The 27,784-nt window shown below is 46.2% G+C and overlaps 1 protein-coding gene across 14 annotated transcripts in view; it reads left to right on the forward strand.

Moving 5' to 3' along the window:
* The window catches only part of ATP2B3 (ATPase plasma membrane Ca2+ transporting 3), a 495,057-nt gene that overhangs the window by 414,280 nt on the left and 52,993 nt on the right, over positions 1-27,784 (forward strand). For all 14 annotated transcript variants that reach the window (XM_068248338.1, XM_068248335.1, XM_068248345.1 and 11 more), the window contains 3 exons: positions 6,339-6,426; positions 13,192-13,298; positions 15,435-15,626. In XM_068248338.1, coding sequence (XP_068104439.1) covers positions 6,339-6,426; positions 13,192-13,298; positions 15,435-15,626 — 387 coding nt within the window. The remainder of the gene's footprint in view (positions 1-6,338; positions 6,427-13,191; positions 13,299-15,434; positions 15,627-27,784) is intronic.

Genomic DNA, 27,784 nt, shown 5'->3' on the forward strand with positions numbered 1-27,784 from the left:
TCTTGTGTTTCCGGCCTGCCGAGGACACATAGTTGACAGCTGTAGTTTATTTTTCTATTTTGCGACTTTGTGTAGCTATGCAGAGCAGTTTGTTTGGGATAAGATCCCATCCTGGCCTGTGATCAGGCGTTGGGAAGTTTATCCTGCCTGCAATAGTTAGACATAGTGCTTCTGTTCCCAGGTGGTCATCATGTCTGCGTGTGTTATGACACTGGGAATCTCCCCCCTTCGGTAGCCTGAAGGGTCGCTGATGATCTCACTAAGCTCGGCCAGGTGGGCAGTTTGAGCGGTGAGTGCACGCGGGTGCACAGTGGCATCTGACAAGGGGGAGACGGCTAGGATGAGAGGGCGCCAAGATTTTTGTGTATGGACAATGCCGTCCTCCAGCAGCCGTAGGAAGTGATCACAGCAGAAGCTTAAGGATGTGGTACTTTCGGATCACTCCAGTATAATGGAGGAGACAGAGACGCCGGCTGAGCGGTTGCTGTTACAAGTCATGGCGGATCCTCTGTCGGCAGACAACACGGTGATGTAGCGTTTACCATGTATTTGCTTGGGGGGAGAATCTAAGGTGGACAGTACAAAGATTAGAATCCCTAAGTTTCTCTTTTCTCCAGATAGGGCTCAGCGATTGCTAAAAAGCTCTTACCCCTGATCCTATTCCTGCGAGTTTCCAGAAGTAATTTTCAGGTCTAGCATTTGCATAGAATTGTTACATGCTAGCTGTGGGGACTGACAATTTATTTGCTGGGGAAATGCATTCACATGGCTCAGATTAGAGTGGTTTCCCTTGTATGTTTTGTGCTATTTCTTCTCCGGTGTCCAAACAAGCAAGCAATAGATGCAGGACTGGATGAAGGTGGAATGTTGCCATTGCAACAATAGGCTGCCCCGGGATTATAACAAATTAGCTGGTCAAGCCTGCACAGGAATAAAGTTAATGGGCAGAATTAGGGGTATAGAAACTTTCACCCAACACATTTCTGAATAATTTCAGGTGGTCCCCTGATTTGCATTTGTGTGCACATTAAAATTTGCTTAGACTGGTTAGCCCTGCATTTATTTTCTGAGGCTTGTTAACCTTTATTTTATTTGCAGATGCTTGTTAGCCTTGCTTTCATTTTGCATAAGCTTGCAAGACTTGATTTCTTTTGCAGAGGCTTGTTAAGCCCTGCATTTATTTGCATATACTGGTCAGCTTTGCTTTTATTTACATATGCATGATAAGGTTGCTTCAATTTACAGAAGATTGTCAGCCTTGCTTTCATTGCATTCATTAGCATTTATTTGCATATGCTTGATAGCTTTGCTTTTATTTGCATATGCTTGATAGCTTTGCTTTTATTTGCATATGCTTGATAGCTTTGCTTTCATTTGCAAAGACAAAGGCTTGATAGCTTTGTCATTTGCAAAGGCTTGATAGCTTTGTCATTTGCAAAGGCTTGATAGCTTTGCCATTTGCAAAGGCTTGATAGCTTTGTCATTTGCAAAGGCTTGATAGCTTTGTCATTTGCAAAGGCTTGATAGCTTTGTCATTTGCAAAGGCTTGATAGCTTTGTCATTTGCAAAGGCTTGATAGCTTTGCTTTCATTTGCAAAGGCTTGATAGCTTTGCTTTCATTTGCAAAGGCTTGATAGCTTTGCTTTCATTTGCAAAGGCTTGATAGCTTTGCTTTCATTTACAAAGGCTTGATAGCTTTGCTTTCATTTGCAGAGGCTTGATAGCTTTGCTTTCATTTGCAGAGGCTTGATAGCTTTGTTTTTATTTACAGAGGCTTGATAGCTTTGCTTTCATTTGCAGAGGCTTGATAGCTTTGCTTTCATTTGCAGAGGCTTGATAGCTTTGCTTTCATTTGCAGAGGCTTGATAGCTTTGCTTTCATTTGCAGAGGCTTGATAGCTTTGCTTTCATTTGCAGAGGCTTGATAGCTTTGCTTTCATTTGCAGAGGCTTGATAGCTTTGCTTTCATTTGCAAAGGCTTGATAGCTTTGTTTTTATTTACAGAGGCTTGATAGCTTTGCTTTCATTTGCAGAGGCTTGATAGCTTTGCTTTCATTTGCAGAGGCTTGATAGCTTTGCTTTCATTTGCAGAGGCTTGATAGCTTTGCTTTCATTTGCAGAGGCTTGATAGCTTTGCTTTCATTTGCAAAGGCTTGATAGCTTTGCGTTCATTCGCATAGGCTTGATAGCCTTGCGTTCATTCGCATAGGCTTGTTAGCCTTGCGTTCATTCGCATAGGCTTGTTAGCCTTGCGTTCATTCGCATAGGCTTGTTGGCCTTGCGTTCATTCGCATAGGCTTGTTGGCCTTGCGTTCATTCGCATAGGCTTGTTGGCCTTGCGTTCATTCGCGTAGGCTTGTTGGCCTTGCGTTCATTCGCATAGGCTTGTTGGCCTTGCGTTCATTCGCAGAGGCTGTTTGGCCTTGCGTTCATTCGCAGAGGCTGCTTGGCCTTGCGTTCATTCGCAGAGGCTGCTTGGCCTAGCGTTCATTCGCAGAGGCTGCTTGGCCTTGCGTTCATTCGCAGAGGCTGCTTGGCCTTGCGTTCATTCGCAGAGGCTGCTTGGCCTTGCGTTCATTCGCAGAGGCTGCTTGGCCTTGCGTTCATTCGCAGAGGCTGCTTGGCCTTGCGTTCATTCGCAGAGGCTGCTTGGCCTTGCGTTCATTCGCAGAGGCTGCTTGGCCTTGCGTTCATTCGCAGAGGCTGCTTGGCCTTGCGTTCATTCGCAGAGGCTGCGTTCATTCGCAGAGGCTGCTTGGCCTTGCGTTCATTCGCAGAGGCTGCTTGGCCTTGCGTTCACTCGCAGAGGCTGCTTGGCCTTGCGTTCACTCGCAGAGGCTGCTTGGCCTTGCGTTCACTCGCAGAGGCTGCTTGGCCTTGCGTTCACTCGCAGAGGCTGCTTGGCCTTGCGTTCACTCGCAGAGGCTGCTTGGCCTTGCGTTCACTCGCAGAGGCTGCTTGGCCTTGCGTTCACTCGAAGAGGCTGCTTGGCCTTGCGTTCACGCGCAGAGGCTGCTTGGCCTGGCGTTCACGCGCAGAGGCTGCTTGGCCTGGCGTTCACGCGCAGAGGCTGCTTGGCCTGGCGTTCACGCGCAGAGGCTGCTTGGCCTGGCGTTCACGCGCAGAGGCTGCTTGGCCTGGCGTTCACGCGCAGAGGCTGCTTGGCCTGGCGTTCACGCGCAGAGGCTGCTTGGCCTGGCGTTCACGCGCAGAGGCTGCTTGGCCTGGCGTTCACGCGCAGAGGCTGCTTGGCCTGGCGTTCACGCGCAGAGGCTGCTTAGCCTGGCGTTCACGCGCAGAGGCCCGTTAGGCCCCGTTCACACTTGCGGTTTAGTAAAAACCGCACCGGATGTCCGGACCGCACCGTATCCGGACCGGACCTGATCCGTACGGTTCCTATCCGGATCCGGTCCGTTTGCATCCGGTTTCCGTGCGGTGTGAACACGGTTGCGGTCCGGATCCGGTTTCTTAAGGAGATAACATCCTTTTAATTACCTGGGGTCTGGGAGGTCAGCAGAAGGGTCTGGGGTCATTGTTGGAGACAGGTGGACGTGTGGAGACCATCCGTGGATACAGAGACTGCAGTTGGGACCATGGATCCAGGCATTTTTTACTCGTAAACCTGGGAATTCTCTCTGTTGTTCGCCTCCTTCAGACATATCAGACATGTTGCTGGCAAAAAGAGCTCCAGCATGAAATCGCTGCTGCCCCACTCTTCGCTGGGCCCATGTGGTCCCCATCCAAAATGCATAGGAAGTGGGGTAGAACGTCCGGTTTTTGTAGCCAGTGTGTTGTGCGCTCTCCGGCTCTCATTGCTTTGTATTGGCCGGATGGTGCAGTCCGGCTCCGCTCCGGATACGGCTGCCGGAGGAGCCGGACCAAAAAATAGCGCATGTTGGAACGGACGCCGGAGTCCGGATCCGGCCCGGATCCGGTCCGGCTCCGGTCCGGCAGAACGGACGCATGTGAACGGACGCATAGGCTTTCATTGCCATGCCGTGCGTCCGTTCCGTTCGTTCTGAAAGCGGTCCGGCTCCGGCACGGCGATTCCGGACGGCCACCGCTAATGTGAACCGGGCCTTAGCCTTCAGGTTCGCATTATTTTCAATCTTCCATATACAGAGAATTGAAGGGATAAGCCTTTTTGGAGAACCAAAGACAGATCGGTCCAGATATGCATTATAGATAGGACTCTTCTCCAGTCAGGACCAACATCTTGGTCGAAAGGTGCTTCAGGCAGCAGTCCCTCCCTCTGGTGAGTAGGGGGTTACTTGCCTGTCTCTCCTTTTCCTGCCGTACACTGAGATGGTTAGAGAAAGGTCAGTTTAGACTTACCTGGTAAAGATGTTTCTAAACATCTCAGTGTACGGCATACTACATCCCTCCCTCTATGCTGCCTTCTATCCTTTCTTCCTGATATTTGCACTCTTTTTGTGTGGATTGAGGTGTAGACGGAAGTCTGGGTCACGTGTGGGTGTCTCGTTGGCCGGAATTCTTGTCCATATACTGAGGGTAGCAGGGGGTGGGGTCCTTTTAAACTACTTGTCAATTGTGTTTCCCTTGGAGGAGGAGCCTGGAGTCTCTCCTTTTCCTGCCGTACACTGAGATGTTTAGAAACATCTTTACCAGGTAAGTCTAAACTGACCTTTTGCATTGATATCTGTCCGATTTGATCATTTGCTCAAATCTGCTAGAAATCAATGCAGCAAATGATTAAGTTGATTGCAGCAGATGGAAGATTTCATTTGATCGTTGGCAAGTTAGGATCGTGTTACTAGTGGCTTTCGAGTTTGTGACGACGGACGCAGCAGCAGAGCTTACACTCACCTGTCCGCAGCATATCTTCTCTCACTTTCCTGTCTCTTCTTTCCCGGGTGCCTGTGTCACATCTCAAATGCTAGGAGTCAAAGACTAGAGGCCTCTTATGGTCACGTAGGGTATGTGCAACTGTGCCTGCAGCGTTTGATCTCTAGTACAGTATTTATCACGTGACACAGGCTCCTGGAAGACAGGAGACAGGAAGGAGAGCCTGGCAGTGAATAGAAGACAAGTGGGGGACAGGTGATTTGCTGACTGCATGGTGGGGGGGGGGCACTGTGAAATGGGCAGGCAGTGCGAACAGATTTCCAATAGATTTCATGCTGCTATTAAAAATCTGTGCAAAAGTCAGTTTATTTCAGTCATAAACTTCTCAACGACCACGTCACGCTGATGGGCGTGAACACGGTGACTTACCCAGGACCACCTAATGTCAAGTCCTGGGGTAGGGTTTTGCAGGAGATTGCGCGCTGATGCAATCTGCTCGGTCATCAGTTAGATCGTCTATTTCGCCTTCGATTTACTGTGTAAAGTGCTGTGATCCACGGCAGAGCTGTACTGGGGACAGCCGTGTGACACGGCTGTCCCCCTGAGAGTGTCAGGAGCGATCGGCTGTCATAGGCTGATGCCTATGACAGCCGATCGCTGTGATTGGCTGGTGGGGGGAGGGAGGGACTTAGGGGCGGGTAGGAAAAAAAAGCTATATTTATTTAAAAAAACTACAATTCAATATTTCTATAAAAATAAATAAACATGCTGGCAGGGTTAAAAGCCCACCAACAGAAAGCTCTATTGGTGGGCAGAAAAGGGGGTGGGGTCACTTGTGTGCTGAGTTTTACGGCTCTGCAACGAGGCCCTAAAGTGAAAAAATAGCCTGGTCACTAGGGGGGTGAAAGCCCACGGTCCTCAAGTAGTTTAAACTTAAAAGGTGAAACTAATATACAGTATATGGAATAGGTTCATTGCATGCAAAGTGAGATCTTTCCAGCCTTTATTTGTAATAATTTCGTGTGGTCAGTTTTTACCCATTTTTTGAATAAAAAATTATTGAAAACGCTGAGAAAATTGCTTGGAATTATATATAAGGAAATTGACCATCTACCACACACCATTCAATTTTTATAAAAAGTTGATCAGAAAAATCCAGCACCCCAATAGACTTTTATCGAATGGGAAATCCGATTCTTGCTCGAATAAAAAAAAAACTTCCGATTTTTTTGTAAAATCCAAACATTTTATTGTATCATGTGTGGCCACCTTTAGAGGATCTATAAACTAGTGCACCAGGTTGTTTTCATTTTTTTTTTTTTTTTTGCATAAAGTACTTTTTTTTTTTATACACAACCCTTAGTCTTATGCATAATTAATTTCAAATCAGGTTCTAATAAATGGATATAAATCTGTCTCAAGTAAGGATTGTGATGTTAAGTGTGATTGTCCTTATATTTCTAAACTGTATCATCATAACATTTTATTGTATTTTTTTGTGCTCTGTTTTTACACGTGTTTTGCTTTTCTCAGATAGAACAGGAACGTCTGGATAAAATCTGGCCCAAGTTGCGAGTCCTTGCCCGATCTTCACCCACTGATAAACACACCCTGGTAAAAGGTACTGATGGAAGAATGTGTATTTACCCATTTCGGACCACAAGGCTCTGACCCCTGAAGGACCAGAGCCTTGTTTTAATGCGGAAGTTCTGAGATCACTGTGATTGGCTCACAGTGACCACCTGGTAAGGCGCCAGTGAAATGGCTCCTTACCAGAAGGAGGACGCTCGGCTGTAACATGACAACTGAGTTTGCGGGATCTTGGAAGGCTGTGGCTTAGAATCTACACCGCATCAGAACTAGAGAGACACAGATGTGGGATAGATTCCACCTATTGTGGTCCCGAACCAGTTGAATTAAAGGGGAACTGAAGAAAGAGGTATACGGAGGCTGCCATATTTATTTCCTTTTAATCAATACCAGTTGCCTGGAAGCCCTGCTGGTCTATTTCTCTGCAGTAGTATCTGAATAACACCAGAAACAAGCATGCAGCTAGTCTTGTCAGATCTGACTTTAAAGAAACACCTGATTTGCTGCATGCTTGTTCAGGGGCTATGGCTAATAGTATTAGAGGCAGAGGATCAGCAGGGCTGCAAGGCAACTGGTATTGCTTGAAAGGAAATACACATGGCAGCCTCCATATACCTCTCTCTTCAGTTCCCCTTTAAGCTATGTAAAATCATCCAAGTGAAAATGCATCTGAATTCAAAGTAAGAAGTGGATACATGGTTTATTTCTTTGCTATTGTTGGGAAACACTGCCACCTGCTGGCTATAATTAGATACTACAGCACAGTCACATTTCCTGTTAAAGTATTGTGCTGTGCTAGCCATCAGTAAAAGCAAGTTTTGAATCAGGATACTACCATTTATTGGCTAACTGAAAAGAAAAAAGAGTAAGCTTTCGGCTGATAAGCCTTCTACATACTCAGAAAACACAGCTTATATACATCTCACATCAAAAGAAGATACATAGACTGTTTTGCATACATAAATAATGACATTCCTATGTCTTAATTATGACAGAACAACCAAAAGGTTTCCAGCACTGCGTAATATATTGGTGCTATAAATACAATAAATCAATAAATAAAATAAAAAGGTAGTCATGAAGGGATGTTTGCTTATTTATGACAGATGGATAAGACCCTTTGTTTGCTCAACCACAAATAGACTGGAATGGTGATTGTAATTTCCATGTTCCAAGTTAACATAATCATCGCTCACCACTGTCCCTTTTTTGGGAGGGACAGTCCCTCTTTGGAAACCAAATCCCTATGTCCCACTTTCTTTTTCATTTGTCCCTCTTTCAGGACTGATGTATGGGTCTATGTAAATATATGAATTTTTTCTACTGAAAAACTTCTTTCATTGACTCTAAACTTTATGTACATAATTTAAATTGATATATTTCTTATTTTGATAGAAAGAATTAGTGTAGTAGCGTGATTAGGGGTGTGACAGGGGTGTGCTTTACAGTGTCCCTTTTTGTCATGTCAAAAAGTTGGGTGGTATGACATAATGGATGCAATATCTGCTTAGGCCGAAAAGCAGCAACATAGAAAATTGCTATCCTTGTTCACACTTACATTATATCTTTTATCAACAGTTTTGAACCAATGTATACATGTTGTTTCTATTATTAGTCCTTCTTTCTGCGGTTTAAAGAGAGACTAAAGCAAGTTAAAATGCATGTTTATAACTTTTATTTATGTTAAGCACCATAGCTAGTGCTAAAACGCCGCATCCCTGCGGCAAAACGAGGGGTTTATACCCCCCAAATACCCTGGGCTAATTGCGAGGAGCACTTCCTGATTGAGGCAGAGCTTAGTGCTGTAGCTCTGCCTCTCGTCGCATCAATCCCTGCTGATCGCCGCCTCTCCCCCGCCCCTCTCAATATTCCTTCACTGAGAGGGGCGGGGGAGAGGCGGAGATCGGCTGTGGTTTGACGCAAATGGAGGCAGAGCTGCAGCTCAAAGCTCTGCCTCCCTGGGCAGCAAAATCCTCAACCAAGAAAGTCATGGATTTTTTGCCCTGTGATTAGGGGGGTATAAACCCCTAGTTTTGCCGCGGGGATGTGGCGTTTTTGGCACTAGCTATAGTGCTTAACATAAATAAAAGTTAAAAACATTGATTTAAACTCACTTCAGAGTCTCTTTAAAGCCACCCTTCAGGGCAGTAACCCGAAGATCATTCAAGCTGTGTCTGTGGGAACGAAAGTGTGTAGGGACTGGGAGATCAGATTTGGTATTGATAATAGTGCACCTGTTTGCATTCATACATTTACACAGAGTTTGTCCAGTTTCTACCACGTAAATTCCTGTGGGGCATTTTGCACACATGATCATATATGCCAGATTAGTGGAATCACAGCAAAAGGTGCTTTGTACTCTGTTTTCCTGTTGTGAACCTGGTATTGATATCCTGTCAGTGAAGTAGATATGGCTGCGGATCTTGCACCTTTTTTTGTCTTCGGGGGGTTGTCAATAAGCCTGGAGGGGAGGTTCAGTGAATATCTCTCTGAGGCCTCAATTCACTAAGCTTTATCAAACACTTTACCGAACATTTGATAATTTACTTCATGGGTAAAATCTAATTTTGAATTCACCAAGGTGTTACAGATTTATTGAATGTTTTATCAATAAAACATTCAATAAATATATAACACCTTAGTGAATTCAAAATTAGATTTTACCCATGAAGTAAATTATCAAACGTTCGGTAAAGTGTTTGATAAAGCTTAGTGAATATCTCTCTGAGTCTGTTAACTTTTTGCCGACTATGTCACGCAGCATCCAGGAAATACAAGGAAGTTCGCTGATTGGCGGCCTGTGTAGCAGGAGACCGCGCACACGAATGCCTTTAGTCTCCCAGCCGCTCGGAGACTGTTAGATGGCCTAACTGCCGTCCAGTGGCGGCTCCAGGAAATTTTTTTAGGGGGTGCTATGCAGGTGCTGGACCAATTTCTGGGGGAGCTGAAGACCTGCGGCGCGCAGAGCGCGCCGCAGCGAAAAATGGGTGTGGCTAGCGGCGAAAAATGGGCATGGTCATGACCGGATGAGGGCGGGGCTAACTAATTTAAAGTGAACCCAGGGTGAGAGTGATATGGTGGTTGCCATATTTATTTCCTTTTAAACAATTCTAGTTGCCTGGCAGCCCTGCTGATCTATTTGGCTGTAGTAGTGAACTGAATTACACCAGAAACAAGCATGCAGCTAATCTTGTCACTTCTGACAATATTGTCAGAAACCCCTGACCTGCTGCATGCTTGTTCAGGGTCTATGGTTGAAAGAATTAGAGGCAGAGGACCAACACAGCAGCCAGGCAGCTGGTATTACTTAAAAGGAGATAAATATGGCAGCCTCAATATTATTCTCACCTCGGGTTCCCTTTAAAAGTGCAACGCAAAGACAGAGGGCCCAAGTTTTGGTGACCCTTTCCCCAGAAAATTCACATAATTGTGCAGGTTTTCTCAAGAAAATACACGTAATGTGAGCAGATTTTAACAAAAAACACGTCCAATGACCCCAATATGCACAATCGGTAGCAGATATGGCCCCAATATGCACAATCGGTAGCAGATATGGCCCCAATATGCACAATCGGTAGCAGATATGGCCCCAATATGCACAATCGGTAGCAGATATGGCCCCAATATGCACAATCGGTAGCAGATATGGCCCCAATATGCACAATCGGTAGCAGATATGGCCCCAATATGCACAATCGGTAGCAGATATGGCCCCAATATGCACAATCGGTAGCAGATATGGCCCTAATATGCACAATCGGTAGCAGATATGGCCCCAATATGCACAATCGGTAGCAGATATGGCCCCAATATGCACAATCGGTAGCAGATATGGCCCCAATATGCACAATCGGTAGCAGATATGGCCCCAATATGCACAATCGGTAGCAGATATGGCCCCAATATGCACAATCGGTAGCAGATATGGCCCCAATATGCACAATCGGTAGCAGATATGACCCCAATATGCACAATCGGTAGCAGATATGACCCCAATATGCACAATCGGTAGCAGATATGACCCCAATATGCACAATCGGTAGCAGAAATGACCCCAATATGCACAATCGGTAGCAGAAATGACCCCAATATGCACAATCCGTAGCAGAAATGACCCCAATATGCACAATCCGTAGCAGAAATGACCCCAATATGCACAATCCGTAGCAGATATGACCCCAATATGCACAACCCGTAGCAGATATGACCCCAATATGCACAATCCGTAGCAGATATGACCCCAATATGCACAATCCGTAGCAGATATGACCCCAATATGCACAATCCGTAGCAGATATGACCCCAATATGCACAATCCGTAGCAGATATGACCCCAATATGCACAATCCGTAGCAGATATGACCCCAATATGCACAATCCGTAGCAGATATGACCCCAATATGCACAATCCGTAGCAGATATGACCCCAATATGCACAATCCGTAGCAGATATGACCCCAATAAGCACCACCTGAAAAAGAAAAGAAAAACCCATTTACTCACCTACAGCCGAAGACCTTCTTTCCCGACCTCCTGACCCGACCTCCTTGTGGCGCGCAGCGCCCGCGCGCCCACGATCCTCTTCCTTCCCGACGTCACGACGAGACTTCCTGCCTGTATGCAGAGAGCAGGGCTACGGGAAAATGGCCGCCCAAAGTCTGTAGAGCAGGGCTCCGGGCGGCCATCTTACCGTAGCCCTGCCTGCTGCTCCGTGCTGCCGCTGTGTGAACTGACTTGGCGTCTTTTAGACGCCTGAAGTCAGTTCACTCCAGGGGGTGCTTTGGGGGTGCTTGGACAATTCTAGGGGGTGCTCGAGCACCCCCTTGCACCCCCCTGGCGCCGCCCCTGCTGCCGTCTATAAACATAGTACAGCGCTGTGATCTACGGCAGCGCTGTACTGAGGACAGCCGTGTCACACAGGAGAGCGATCGGCTCTCATAGGCTGAAGCCTATGACAGCCGATCGCCGTGATTGGCTAGCTGGGTAGAGGGAGGCTTTTGTAAAATAAATAAATAAATAATAAAATGTATTAGAAAAATAATTACATAAATATTTATTTCAAAAAATAAATATCTGGGAAGCGATCAGACCCCCCAACAGAGAGCTCTGTTGGTGGGGAGAAAAGGCAGGAATCACTTGTGGGCTGTGTTGTGTGGCCCTGCAGCGAGGCCTTAAAGCTGCAGTGGCCCTTTTTAAGAAAAAAGCCTGGTCTTTGGGGGGGTTTAACACTGTGGTCCTCAAGTGGTTAAAAGTTACCTGAAAATATGTCTGAAGAAAGGGACTGAAAGTTTGCATAATTTCACTTTATCAGCTATCTATTATAAGGTATTACTTTTACAAAACTTTGTTTTTTTCTTCCTAAAAACAAAGGACTTTTTTTTACCATTTTTTTTCTAACTCACCCTCTGAGCCCTGTATGCGCATAGACCCACTTCTTTACAGATATGTGCTGTGAGTGCTTCCTTGGCACACTGCATCACCCATACAGAGAGTGCCATTGCACTCATCTGCAAGGGGGCAGGTCTAAGGCGGTGAATACGGGACTCCGAGGGTTAAAAAAAAAAGCATTGGTATAGTCATTATCATTTTTTAGAAGAACACGATACAGTACATGCCATGTTTATTTTAGACTTTATAGTCTTTAAGATACCAGCATGCCACCCTAGTATGCACAATATACTGTATATTGTTAATATGCAGTTGCAGTGTGTTTTCATCCTTGTTTGAAAAAAATTCTTCAAAAATATTCCCACTGCCTCTAAGGTGTTCCCACTCTCCTCTGTGGTTGTAAGTTGTTCCTCTGCACTGCTTATTATCCCTTCCACGATCATTATTAGCAAACACTAGGGATACAGGCCAGTCAAGAACCGGCTTTGAAGTAAGCAATGGGAATGATAGGCTTCTATCTTCAAACAATGGTGCACTTACAGTGCCTTAGTGATTAAACCTACTTTTAGGACATTTTAAGCACAATTTAGTATAGGATTGTATTCAAGAAGAGAAGATTTCCAGGAGCAACACGCTAATGTGATTACAACTTCCACATCTTTAATAGGAATCTTCCTTAAGATCCTGTCATGATATAAAAAAAAATATATTTGTTTCATGAAGGCACAATGTACAGCATAGAGAGGTGTGGAGGCAGGTCGACGATCGTTTCACTCCTCGATTAGGGCTTTTTCAAGACAATATGACCCCTCTCCACACCTAGATCACATATATACCCCAAGGCACACCTCCTCAATAAACGCTTAGCCAATCAGACACTGATCCCAGATGACTCTCACCTGTATGCAGTCAAGGCACTCTCGCCATACACGCAAGCCTAGGCGCCTCATTTCCTCTCCTGGCTGCCCTACCAATCGCCGCCACTGTTTCCTCACAGCTACAAAGATATATATCTGTGTTCCACACATATTACTTACACCTACTTATTACGTCAATACTTAGCGACATGCGGCGGTGGTATGAGTATACATTACCGCATTCCATGCGTATTATCTGTACATTCTTATTGCGTACATACGTGGCACATTGCGGAAATACTCTGAGACTACATATCAAAGTGGAGCCATCCTGTGGTCATACAATAAACTACAGAGTAGTATAGGTATTTGATTAGTGTATGACACAAAGCAGGTAGTTATTGCTTTTGGGAAGAAGGAATGAGCGCAACAGGTGAAAAGTTTCATGTGACAAAATGGTTTCCTGTTTTCTCACAAAAACAAAATTCAGTTAATTTCCTGTAAAATCGACCCGAGCCTCAACCCCTCCAATGACTCTTGTTTATTTTTAGGGATAATTGACAGCACAATCGGTGAACAGCGTCAAGTGGTGGCAGTGACTGGAGATGGCACCAATGACGGCCCAGCCCTGAAGAAAGCAGATGTCGGATTTGCAATGGTAATCCAATTTCTGAGGCACAGCTTTCTCCTGGATGTTTTGCATACAGGCTAGATGAAATGACATTATCATCATTGCTGGGATTATATTGTGACAACCGCTCTCCAGCCTTGTCATGCAGTACGTCTTGTTGTGTCTCGTGTAGGTTACAGGAAGTCACATAAACTACCAGGAAAGCACCTGGATGTACCAAACCAAGAATGACATCTGAGGGATATTTTTCATGAGCCATAGAGCGGCTTTTGATTCCTTCGTTTCTCTCTGCATCATTTACTTTGGCAATTTTCTGTGCTTTTAGGAAAAAATAAAGATTGGCGTTTGTAATGCATTGTGTAGCAACAAGGCCTTAACTACAGATCATGACCCACCCCCACAAAACTTTTATGACTCACCCTCCCCCTTACCCCTCCAACATTTGACCTTCATGGCCTTTGATAGTATCAACAGGATTACTGTAAACTGCAGTATAGTGAAGCAACCACAAGATGTCACTGTCTGTAAAATGTGGTGAAGATCTCTATGGTATTGTAATTTCCTATATTCACTCTGTGTTCCTCTCTGTTCTAAGCTGCATTACCTGATGGTGGTGTATGTTTTATCTCTGTATGTTTTTCTTCAGTGAAGAGTTCTAACTTGTTATACTGGGTGCCTATCTGCGTGTACAGACCACTCGGCTCCATCACTTGGGACCCATGTGCTGAGGTGGTATAACATGTTTAGCCCTCATTAACCCCCATAACATTGCAGCAACCATGACTTCCCCCACCTGTAACAAGAGTGATCTCAACCACACCTGCTATGGAGCGGTGGGCCTGTATCAAAGGCAAGGTGAGTAGTCCCAGCCCTTGGCTGCCCTGCAACCCTGAGGCTGTTTCCTCAGCATTTATGCCTATGGGAAGCAAATAGGCCAATTGTATTAACCACTTTAGTACCAGCGGTCTTTGGCCCCTTTAAGGACCAGAGAAGTCTACCAACGTCATGCTGCAGGGAACCGACGATGGCGCCTCTCTCATGTCGCTGAAGGTCACATTTCTCTGCCGTTGCTATGACAACAGAGCTCTGTGAGCCGGTCAGGAGTCGATTTCATTATCTCCTGACCCTGTGATCAATGTGAGCCAGTGAGATAGGCTTACAGTGATCAGGGTCTCAGGAGCCAATTAAATCAGCTCCAGACTGGCTCACGGAGCTCTTATGTCCTACCAACAGCAGGGGGAGTGAGCTGCAGCAGCGGGAGAGCAGTGCGATCGACGGTAGCGTGCGGTGGGCTAATTGAAATCTACGCCCTGGCAGTGATAACAGGTCCCAAACAGGGCGTAAATTTCAATTAGGGTGGTCCGGAACCGGTTAAACTGTCACTTTCGGGTTCTAAGCTTTTCATAGTGGCTGTTGACATAGGAAGAGAGTCCCAGAGATTCCCCATCCATCTAAGGTGATGGTTCACACACTAGATTAAACTCTACAAGCTGTAGTTACATATCTGGGAACAACAGCTCAGCAGAGTTTTGTAATCGCACTACGGAAGTGGTTTCCCATCGAGTTTATTAGTACTTGTGCCACTGATTCGCGCTGAAACACAACTTCCCTTTGTCATGCTGTTCATCGTAACGCGCACACAGAATGGGGATCGTACATGCGTTAGCTAGTAGGAAAGGGCCCTTAGAGCATTAAAGGACATCCGAGGTGAAAATAAAGTGATGAGAAAAATAATTGTATCTATCCTACTTCTCCTAAAAATACCTTTTTTTTTTAGATATCCCACAGTTTTATTTTATATTTAAAACTACTTTTTAAGTTTTTACTGTTTCATTGTCTGTGCTCAATTACACCTTCCTTGAAGTATGCCAAAGCTCAAATCTATGAATGATTGACCCTGTTTATCTCTCTCCTGCTCTCAGAAGCCATTTAGTGACGGGAAAGTGTTTTATGGCTGTAATTACTTATCAGTGAGGGTTATGCTATAGTCTGACCCAGTCCGACCCGGACAGAAACTGTCACTTGCATACCTGATGTTTAACTCCTTCAGGCAGAGAAAGAAAAAAAAGGAACGCAATTCCTTCTTAAATGAAGCTAGATGGATGTAAAATCAATATTATTGGCTGCAGTTGTGACCTAATGTTTCTTTTTCCTTACTCTTAGGGACTGGCGGGCACAGATGTTGCCAAGGAAGCCTCTGACATCATTTTAACAGACGACAATTTCTCCAGCATAGTCAAAGCTGTGATGTGGGGCCGCAACGTGTATGACAGCATTTCCAAATTCCTACAGTTTCAGCTGACTGTCAACGTGGTAGCAGTGATTGTGGCCTTTACTGGAGCCTGTATCACTCAGGTCAGTATGTCTGTATTCAACCCTTTCCAATCTTAAAGAGATCACCCACTTCCCCCTTTTCCCCCATTCCCTGGTGGGGGCAGGGAAAGGTGGGGGATCTCTCTGTTCTGTGTTGGGGGAGCCAGTGGGGCTCTAGTTTGAGGAGGTGACCCACCTGTCAGGGGGCAGGGCCGACTTGCACATTCTAGCTCCGCCCTGAAATATTGGCGCAGCGTAATATATATATTATATATTATATTATGTGGTGCAGTGTGTTGCCAATGGGGATCAAAGTGTTCAACGTAGTCTGACACTTTAATCTGACGGCATGTTGGAATAGATCCGACAGGGGTACAGGCAGCGGGAGCCCAAATGCGCCCACCTAATATTTATATTGTGTGGCGCAGTTGCACAGCATGGTTTCGGAGGGAATCAAAGCGCCGGACTTTGATACTTTGATCAGAGGTGCCCGATGTCGTGTCAGATCAGATTTTCGGCATTTATGACTACTGTCCCATGTAAAATGTCTATAAAATCGAATACATTTTGGAAAACAAACAATACCAAAAGAAAGTCTAGGTTGTCTTGAAAATTAAAACACACACACATACTGTATATAACGTAGATATCCTATGCACTGACGAACAGAGGGGGCTATTTGCGGGTGTCTGGAACACCCCCCCCCCCCTGCACTGAGCTGTGTATTCAGCCAGGGAAGCCCGCATAATATAAACAACCTCATTCTCCCTCCCTTCTTACTTCTGGTGCCTCCCTCCAGCTAATAGAATGAGAGAGGCAGCAGAGCTTCCCCCACAAGAAGATGCAGCCTGCAGTGAGAGAATGTTGATTCTGGAGTCCCGGACTGTCCACAGCACAGAAGTGTCAGACATGATGCAATTAGAGGGCAGGCAAGCTGGTAAATATGCACAGCATGATGCAGAGCTTGCCTGGACTCAGGGTCCGTGGGAAAACATCTGTCTGGTCTCTCCCCATTGTTATAATGACTGCATGCGTGGATAAGGTGTTAAACAAGTTGAAAAGTTTTTGACAGTCCCTAGACTCCAGGAGGGCTACTTTCTGACTTGTGTGGGAGACTGACAGGGACAGGAGTCCGATTACAGGCAAGTAGCCTGTCTGATGTGGGACTGCAATACAAATAAGTTCTCTGCTCCATCTCAGGCTATTCTCAGTCTCTCCACTCCTCCTCTCTCTGGGCTAGTGCACGCCAAAATGACGATAGCAATCGCTAGCAATTTGTGAGTGTGATTTTGTGAAGCGATTTTCAGAGCAATTTTTGAATGAATCGCTCACAAATATGCTACATGCAGTATACCTGCGATTTTGAAAAAGTCACAACGCTGCTGTGAGAACACTGTCATAGGGTAACATTAGCCAAGCGCTTTTCAAATCACTGTTGATTTGAAAAACGCTCAGAAGCCCTCTTGGTGTGCACCAGCCTCCTTCACTCCCCTTTGTTTCCCTCTTCCCCTAGAGCTGGCTGTGTCTTCTTGTCATACAAGAAAGCTAAATAAAAGTGCAATTCTGGTGAGGCAAAATATTATTTAGTATTTATATAGCGCCGCCATCTTCCGCAGATGCATATATCCCTGCATCATATGGGTATCGCTTGCGCTTTGTGACACTATGTGGCATATTCCACTGAATTGTCCAAACTAAGTTTATCTCCCGTTCCTCTCTCGGGGAGTTGTTCCAGCGCTGTCCCCCGTTCAAATTTGCTGCTACCAGAAGCCCTCAGAAACACTAGTGTCCTTGAGTACTTCCAAAGATAGGCAGCTCCGTAATACGCCAGCGCACTTTTGTGCATGGGCAGTATGGAGCCACCTGTATTTGGAAGCACTCGAGGACATAAGTGCTTCTGGGCCTTTCAGGAATCCCCCCCTTAAAAATCCTGCGTTTGCCCCTGCTATGTAATGAAAAAGTTATTGCTGCATCAATAGTAACACAGCTGAAGTGTCAAAATTGTCAGGAATCTAAAGGCCCAGTTCACAGTCACCAGTAGTGTTGGGCGAACAGTGTTCGCCACTGTTCGGGTTCTGCAGAACATCACCCTGTTCGGGTGATGTTCGAGTTCGGCCGAACACCTGACGGTGCTCGGCCAAACCGTTCGGCCATATGGCCGAACTAAGAGCGCATGGCCGAACGTTCCCCGAACGTTCGGCTAGCGCTGTGATTGGCCGAACGGGTCACGTGGTTCGGACCCGAACGCGCTCTGATTGGCCGAACTGTCACGTGGTTCGGGTAAATAAATACCCGAACCACGTCATATCTCCGCCATTTGTCTGTGGGTTTAACTTTGGGTAGGCAGGCAGGGTAGTTCGCGCTCCAGCCACGCTAGCCAGGGTCCCCCCCAGTCATTGTGTGTCGCTGCTGGGAATAGTAGTACACCGCTCGCTCAGCATTCTGTTTACTGCCACTCTGTGTACCTCGCTCAGCCACACTATATAGCATTCTGTTTACTGCCACTCTGTGTCTGCTGGGAATAGTAGTACACCGCTTGCACAGCCACACTATATAGCATTCTGTTTACTGCCACTCTGTGTACCTCGCTCAGCCACACTATATAGCATTCTGTTTACTGCCACTCTGTGTCTGCTGGGAATAGTGGTACACCGCTCGCTCAGCCACACTATATAGCATTCTGTTCACTGTTCTGTGTCTGCTTGGAATAGTGGTACACCGCTCGTTCAGCCACACTATATAGCATTCTGTGTACTGTTCTGTGTCTGCTGGGAACAGTAGTACACCGCTCGTTCAGCCACACTATATAGCATTCTGTGTACTGTTCTGTGTCTGCTGGGAACAGTAGTACACCGCTCGCTCAGCCACACTATATAGCATTCTGTTCACTGTTCTGTGTCTGCTGGGAATAGTGGTACACCGCTCGCTCAGCCACACTATATAGCATTCTGTTCACTGTTCTGTGTCTGCTGGGAATAGTGGTACACCGCTCGCTCAGCCACACTATATAGCATTCTGTTTACTGTTCTGTGTCTGCTGGGAATAGTGGTACACCGCTCGCTCATCCACACTATATAGCATTCTGTTCACTGTTCTGTGTCTGCTGGGAATAGTGGTACACCGCTCGCTCAGCCACACTATATAGCATTCTGTTCACTGTTCTGTGTCTGCTGGGAATAGTGGTACACCGCTCGCTCAGCCACACTATATAGCATTCTGTTTACTGCCACTCTGTGTACCTCGCTCAGCCACACTATATAGCATTCTGTTTACTGCCACTCTGTGTCTGCTGGGAATAGTGGTACACCGCTCGCTCAGCCACACTATATAGCATTCTGTTCACTGTTCTGTGTCTGCTTGGAATAGTGGTACACCGCTCGCTCAGCCACACTATATAGCATTCTGTTTACTGTTCTGTGTCTGCTGGGAATAGTGGTACACCGCTCGCTCAGCCACACTATATAGCATTCTGTTCACTGTTCTGTGTCTGCTGGGAATAGTGGTACACCGCTCGCTCAGCCACACTATATAGCATTCTGTTTACTGTTCTGTGTCTGCTGGGAACAGTAGTACACCGCTCGCTCAGCCAGAGTATATAGCATTGTGTTTACTGCCACTCTGTGTACACCGCTCAGCCAGACTATATACCATTGTTTACTGACACTCTGTGTACACCACTCAGCCACACTATATACCATTGTTTACTGACACTCTGTGTACACCGCTCAGCCAGACTATATACCATTGTTTACTGCCACTCTGATTCTGCTGGGAACAGTAGTACACCGCTCGCTCAGCCAGACTATATACCATTGTTTACTGACACTCTGTGTACACCGCTCAGCCAGACTATATACCATTGTTTACTGACACTCTGTGTACACCACTCAGCCACACTATATACCATTGTTTACTGACACTCTGTGTACACCGCTCAGCCAGACTATATACCATTGTTTACTGCCACTCTGATTCTGCTGGGAACAGTAGTACACCGCTCGCTCAGCCAGACTATATACCATTGTTTACTGACACTATATAGCAGACTATATAGCATTGTGTGTACACCGCTCAGCCAGACTATATACCATTGTTTACTGACACTCTGTGTACACCGCTCAGCCAGACTATATACCATTGTTTACTGCCACTCTGATTCTGCTGGGAACAGTAGTACACCGCTCGCTCAGCCAGACTATATACCATTGTTTACTGACACTCTATGTACACCGCTCAGCCAGACTATATACCATTGTTTACTGCCACTCTGATTCTGCTGGGAACAGTAGTACACCGCTCGCTCAGCCAGACTATATACCATTGTTTACTGACACTCTATGTACACCGCTCAGCCAGACTATATACCATTGTTTACTGCCACTCTGATTCTGCTGGGAACAGTAGTACACCGCTCGCTCAGCCAGACTATATACCATTGTTTACTGACACTCTATGTACACCGCTCAGCCAGACTATATACCATTGTTTACTGCCACTCTGATTCTGCTGGGAACAGTAGTACACCGCTCGCTCAGCCAGACTATATAGCATTGTGTTTACTGCCACTCTGTGTACACCGCTCAGCCACACTATATAGCATTGCGTACTCTGCCAGTCAGTGTGTATATTGCTGGGATCAGTAATACTCCACTCACCGTCAACCACTATATGAGCTCAACATGAGTTCCCCAGAGACCTCCGCTGTGAGCAGCACTCCCAACAACAGCAACAGCCAACGCCCCACGCAAGCTATAACATCCACCCCAGCAGCCAGTGGTCAGCAGCAGCCCTCCCCGGAGGAGAACGTTGTGTCCATCAGTCCGTCGCCAGAGCGATTAATGAGGGCTGCCATTGAGGAGATGATGGGGCCTGATGTGGAGGAGGAGGTCTGGCTCAGGCCAGCATCCCAAGTTAATGTTGAGGACGATGAGGGGTCTGTGTCTGGGGATGTTGGGGTGGCAGAGGTGGTGGGTGGGTCAGACTCAGGAGAAGAGTTGTATGATGAGGATGATGATCGGGACCATCTGTATGTGCCTCAGAGTCCGACCCCGGAAAACATGTTGTATCGTGTGTTTAGGTACTAAAATCTGCGTTCCCTCCCAGTAGTGTTGGGCGAACAGTGTTTGCCACTGTTCGGGTTCTGCAGAACATCACCCTGTTCGGGGTGACTATATAGCAGACTATATAGCATTGTGTTTAATGCCACTCTGTGTACACGGCTCAGCCACACTATATAGCATTGTGTTTACTTCCACTCTGTGTCTGCTGGGAACAGTAGTACACCGCTCACCCGCCACTGTATAGCATTGTGCTCTGTGTCACTGCTGACAATAGTGGTACACCGCTCACCCACCACTGTATAGCATTTCTGTACTGCCACTGTACTGCTGCCAGTCAGCGTGTACTTTAAGGATAAGTGAAATGAGGAAGAAATCCGGTGAAAGAGGGAGGGGCAAGGGAAGAGGTGTTTCCCCTGACGGTTCACGTACAGGCCACAGGGGAGCACCCAAGAAAACCCACTCAATACTGCCCATGTTGTCCAGGACAACAACCCTCACAGATCCAAAAGAACAGGACCAGATAATTACTTGGATGACCTCTCAAGCGTCCAGCAGTGGGTTAAGCAGCACCAGCACATCACGCACGAGGTCCGAGTCCTCAGCCAGTTAAAGTCTGGGCTTTCTTTGAAGACTGCACTGAGGATGTTACCATGGCGATTTGCAAGGTGTGCAAGACCCGCCTGAGCAGGGGGAAAAGTATTAACAACCTCTCCACCACCAGCATGAGCCGCCACATTCTATCCAAACATCCCACTCTGTGGGCAAACGCGGCAGGACAGGGTACCACCAGCAACACTGCCTCCCTTGGGTTCACCAGACTCACCACCAGACCCGCCTCAGCAGCAGCAGTAGCCCAGCCATTGCGTGGTTCACAACATTCACAAACATCAGACGATGCTGACACTGTCACTTTCCGGACTAGTGCTCTTGAGGTCTCCCAGTGTTCATCAAACACAACAACCAACAGCCCTTCGGTGTGCAGCGCTACGGTTGAGTTGTCTGTTTCTGAGATGTTTGAGCACAAGAGGAAATTGCCAGCAAATGACCCCCGGGCCGTGGCAGTAACAGCCAGCCAGCATAGCCAAGCTTCTGGCCTGCGAAATGCTGCCATATCGAGTGGTGGAGACAAACAGCTTCAAGGGCATGATGTCAGTGGCCATCCCACGTTACGTGGTTCCCAGCCGCTACCACTTTGCGCGCTCTGCAGTGCCTGAGTTGCATGAGCACGTGGTCAGCTAAATAACCCGAAGCTTGAAGAATGCCGTTGCCTGCAAGGTTCACCTCACCACTGACACCTGGACGAGTGCGTTCGGCCAGGGTCGATACATCTCCCTTACCGCGCACTGGGTGAACCTTGTGGAGCCTGGCAGCGATTCCTCACCTGCTACGGCGCGGGTGTTGCCCACGCCGCAAACAGCTGGATAACAACAGCAGCACCTACCTCTCTGACTCCTTCTCCTCCAACGCATCTCAAAGCTGTACCTCATCCGGAAATGCTAACCCAGCACCAGCAGCAGTAGGATCGTGGAAGCAGTGCAGCACAGCTGTTGGCATGCGTCAGCAAGCGTTGCTGAAGCTGATCTGCCTTGGGGATAAGCAGCACACAGGGGAGGAAATTTGGAGGGGAATAAAGGAACAGACGGATTTGTGGCTGGCACCGCTGGACCTGAAACCGGGCATGAAGCTAGACACCTGGCACGAACTGGCAATGTACGCAATAGAGGTGCTGGCTTGCCCGGCAGCCAGCGTTATGTCGGAACGCTGTTTCAGTGCTGCCGGAGGCATCATCACAGATCGGCGTATCCGCCTCTCCACAGAAAATGCAGACCGTCTGACTCAAATTAAAATGAATCAATCCTGGATTGGAAACGACTACGCAACACTCCTGGACCCCAACCAAGTAACATGACCGATGAACATCTGGGATGGTTTAGCGTTTCCGGTCCCTGTTTATTGAACCTCTCATCTGTATTACATTTATGACTGCATGGCGGCAAAAAGCATTGCTGCTATATCCGCACGCTTTTTGTCCTCATGCAAGGCCTGGGTTGTTGTGTCTCACAAAGCGTGGCCTTCTCCTCCTGCGCCTCCTCCTGTTCCATCACGTGTGCTGCTGCTGCTGCTGGGTTACCGTTGCCGCGTGGTCCCTGTTTATTGAACCTCTTATCTTTATTACATTTATGACTACATGGCGGTACAAAGCATGCTATCCGCACGCTTTTTGTCCTCATGCAAGGCCTGGGTTGTTGTGTCTCACAAAGCGTGGCCTTCTCCTCCTGCGCCTCCTCCTGTTCCATCACGTGTGCTGCTGCTGCTGCTGCTGGGTTACCGTTGCCGCGTGGTCCCTGTTTATTGAACCTCTTATCTTTATTACATTTATGACTACATGGCGGTACAAAGCATGCTATCCGCACGCTTTTTGTCCTCATGCAAGGCCTGGGTTGTTGTGTCTCACAAAGCGTGGCCTTCTCCTCCTGCGCCTCCTCCTGTTCCATCACGTGTGCTGCTGCTGCTGCTGCTGCTGGGTTAGCGTTGCCGCGTGGTCCCTGTTTATTGAACCTCTTATCTTTATTACATTTATGACTACATGGCGGTACAAAGCATGCTATCCGCACGCTTTTTGTCCTCATGCAAGGCCTGGGTTGTTGTGTCTCACAAAGCGTGGCCTTCTCCTCCTGCGCCTCCTCCTGTTCCATCACGTGTGCTGCTGCTGGGTTAGCGTTGCCGCGTGGTCCCTGTTTATTGAACCACTTATCTTTATTACATTTATGACTGCATGGTGGTACAAAGCATGCTATCCGCACGCTTCTTGTCCTCATGCAAGGCCTGGGTTGTTGTGTCTCAAAGCGTGGCCTTCTCCTCCTGCGCCACCCTCCTCCTGTTCCATCACGTGTGCTGCTGCTGGGTTAGCATTACCGGTCCCTTTTCCTGGAACCTCTTATATGTATTACATTTATGACTGCATGCCGACAAAAAGCATGTTACCTGTGCAAAGAAAACAGACATTTCCCGCATTTAAAAGACAGTTTTCCCTTTGAAACTTTAAAATCGATTTTCTCAAAAACTATAAGCTCTTTTTGCTAAATTTTTTTTTCCTCTTGTACCCACTCCCAAGGTGCACATACCCTGTAAATTTGGGGTATGTAGCATATAAGGAGGCTTTACAAAGCACAAAAGTTCGGGTCCCCATTGACTTCCATTATGTTCGGAGTTCGGGTCGAACACCCGAACATCGCGGCCATGTTCGGCCTGTTCGGCCCGAACCCGAACATCTAGATGTTCGCCCAACACTAGTCACCAGTTGCGTTGTAGACTAATTCTGCCTGTCACCTCACTGGCCATACAATGCTATGGGCCTGTTCACAGTACTGCATTGTAAATTCACGTTATTCTGACAAGCTGCATGCAGACTTTGTATTAAAGTCTATGTCCAGTTTCCACTGCAGTTCACACTCATTATAACGTGTGCATTATGCAACTGATCACTGTGCACCCAGCTTAAAGGACTTACGAGGTGAAAATAAACTTCTGAGAAAAACAATTATATCTATCCTACTTCTCCTGAAAATGACTTTTTTAGATATCCCACAGTTTTATTTTATATTTAAATCAAGTTTTTACGTTTTTACTGTTTCATTGTCTCTGCTCACTGACACCTTCATTGAGTATGCCAGAGCTCAAATCTATGAATTATTGACCCTTTTTATCTCTTTTCTGCTCTTAAAAGCCATTTACTGAAAGAAAAATGTTTTATGGCTGTAATTACTTATCAGTGAGGGTTATGCTATAGTCTGACCCAGTCCGACCCGGACAGAAACTGTCACTTGCATACTTGATTTTTAACTTTTTCAGGCAGAGAAGAAAAAAAAGGAACACAGCCAAGTTATTTGTGTGCTCGGCACTGTACATACACATGTCTATCTCATTATGTCACATGTCACCTCGTAAGTCCTTTAAGGAGTAAATACCCAGTTGTGCATGCCTCTTAACGGCACAGTAGTTTCCAGATTTTTACAATCGAATTGTGCAGAAAATCACTCAATATGTGGAGAAAGTCAATGTGAAAACTCGAAATTGTGAAAAAATTCGATGGTCGATTGGAATACAGAGATTTGTGCATTGGAATGTTGGATTACACAATCATATCTGAAGAGAGAAAGTGCCCTAATCAACCCGTTTATGGGAGTAATTGATAATTACCTTCTGATTACTTATGATCCTGCAAATCGGATTGAAAGATTGCATCTGAGGAAAATATTGTACCCTTATAGGACAACTGAAGCAAGAGGGAGATGGAGGCTGCCATATGTATTTCCTTTTAAGCAACACCAGTTGCCTGGCTATCCTGCTGATCCTCTGCCTCTCATACTTTTTGCCATATGCAGACCAGGTGCTTCTGACATTAGTGTCATATTGATCTGACTAGATTAGCTGCATGCTTGCTTCTGGTGTTATTCAGACACTACTGCAGCCAAATAGAATAGCAGGGCTGCCAGGCAACTGGTATTGTTTAAAAGGAAACATATGGCAACCTCCATATTCTTCTCACTTCAATTGTCCTTTAATGGGCACTTCTATGGATGTGCTTGTATAAAATCGCAGTATGTAAATATTGGGTTGATTTGTACTGAGCAAACCAGTTTTGTAAAAAAAAAAAAAAAAAAAAAAAAGAAAGACAAAAAGATAACCGGGGCCATCAAACCCTTTTTTCAAGTTATGCTCTTTTACCAGAAATATCCCAAATGCCGTCCACAGTTCTGAGAGCTGATGTTATGTTTCAGGTAAAACGTTTTTCAGCCATTGAAGTCTCAGTAATTGCAGCTGATGCTTTGTGTATAGTTTGGCTTTTTCGAATAGGAATGAATACAGCTCAGCTGAGCTAGGTGGGCGTATGGTGGCCACAGTACAGCAGATTCCTGGCTATGCACAATGAAAATGGACTGTAAACCCCTTTCCCTCTAATATATAGACAGAGCTGTGACAAGCGCATGTAATTTGGCATTACATTGTATGAATTTGGAAGATCGGGGCTGAACCATTAGCAATCCTTAGAAATGGTGGCAGGGTCTTATGTTGGACATAAACTATACTTTTTTGTTGTTTGTTTGTTTAACTGTTTTATTTAACAGTTGATGATAGGGAAAGCACCCCTTTTTTCCTGGCTTCCATTACCTATAGGAGCTGCCATGTTGCCCCACCCCTTTTAGCTACCCATTATTCAAGGGTCGAGTGGGGCGTGAACGCGGGTGGACGACGTCCACCTGCTTTTTTCAGAGGGTGGATGCTGTCCGCCCTGGCACCCTGGGCACATATACCCCTGGCTACATATACTAGGCAACTATACCTCTGGCTACATATACTGGGGACTACTATACTCATGGCTACTTATACTGGGGACACCTATAGACCTGGCTACCTATGCTGGGGTTACCTATTTTGGGGGAACTGCTGTCAGATTATCTGCATTTTTGTGGAACCTCTGTTAACAGACTAAGTGTGTTTTGGGGAACAGCTGCCAGATTATGTGTATGTTAGGGGAACTGCTGCTGCCAGATTATGTGTATTTTGGGAAACTGCTGCCAGATTGTGTATGTTTGGGGGACCACTGCTGCCAGATTACATGTATTTTGGGTGTTATGCGTATTTTGGGTGATCCGCTGCCAGGTTTCGCATATTTTGGGGAACTGCTTCCTGATTATGTGTATGTTGGGGGAACTGCTTGCTGCCACATTGTCTATTTTGGGGGAACCACTGCCATATTATCTGTATTTTGGAGGAACTTGTACCAGATTATGTGTCTTTTTGGTGAAATGCTGTCAGATTACATCTATTTTGGGGGGATACACTACGGCAGAGCTCAAACTTCCCAGGCAGACCTTTTACATCACTGTTAAGGTCATGTATATTTGGCCCCACCCATGACCACGCCCATTTTGGCGCGCCGCACAGGGTTTTTGGGGTCAGTCCACTCACCTCTTTTCCCAGGACTAGACCCCTGCCATTATTTATCCAGGGGGAGGTGAGCATCTGTGACTTCCCTAAACTCACAAAAAAACTTCCCTAAACTTCCCTAAAAGCACAGTGTCCAATCTACCCACCTACCCCTGCTGATGAAAGCTTTTGTTTGCTCTCTGCTAATGTGTGCAATAAAATAATTACATCAGTCCTTATCTGCCTGAAACGTCTGCAGTCAGGCAAACCTCGGACATAGGCTAATAAAATCCTTTGCTAAACATTTAAATGTAAAAAGAAGAGGTACAATTGAATTGAGCCACATTGTTAGCATGACTATTAAATGCGCTATTTCAATGCCCTGGGTGCTAAAAATGGTGGCTGGTTCACTTTAACAGAACAATTTCAAGGCACAGTACTAATATATAACAGTGTGTACCAATAATATAGGAGTACTGAAATCCAGTCAGCTTGAAGCACCTGTAACTGTGATCGAGCGGATATGCACTGTGTATGTGTGAGTTTCCAAGCTGCACATGCCCAGCACGCGTGGATGAGCCCTTTTGAACAGGGAATGCGGGAGTTCATGAATTGCGCATGCTCAGTAAAAAGAAGCTCTTGTGCATGAGCAATTGCTTTTACTGCGCATGTTCAGTTTGGAATTTCTTCCTTATTTAAATATGCTGAGATTTAGTAAAAAAAAAATAAAGGTCGGTAGAGCCAGGGACCCTGGAGCATGAAACTAAACGGATATCTTAATGCAACACATGGGGCAGTATTTATATTACTTTTTTCCAACAGGTCAGGTTTGCTTTAAAGCGGATCCGAGATGAAAAACTAACTATAACAAGTAACTTGTCTATATAACTACCAGAAAATCTAGCTGCAAACAGCTTCAACATTTTATGATTATTTCTTCCTGTGATACAATGACAGCAGCCATGTTGTTTGTAAAGATTACACACAGGCAAGCTTATATGCATCTTCAGCACTCAGCCTGTGAAAAAAACTAATACCCCCTCCTCCCCTCTGCCTCTGAAATCTCTGGCTAGTAATACCTCCCCCTCCTCCTGCCCAGACTGAGCTCCCATGAACCCTTGCTACTGTTTGAAAATGCCAAGGCTCTCTGAAAAGCTGTGGGCGAGGCTTGTTTAGTTTACAGGGTATTAGAGTATTAAAACAAAAAAG

The sequence above is a fragment of the Hyperolius riggenbachi genome, chromosome 8 (genome assembly GCF_040937935.1).
Source record: "Hyperolius riggenbachi isolate aHypRig1 chromosome 8, aHypRig1.pri, whole genome shotgun sequence".
Lineage (NCBI taxonomy): Eukaryota > Metazoa > Chordata > Amphibia > Anura > Hyperoliidae > Hyperolius > Hyperolius riggenbachi.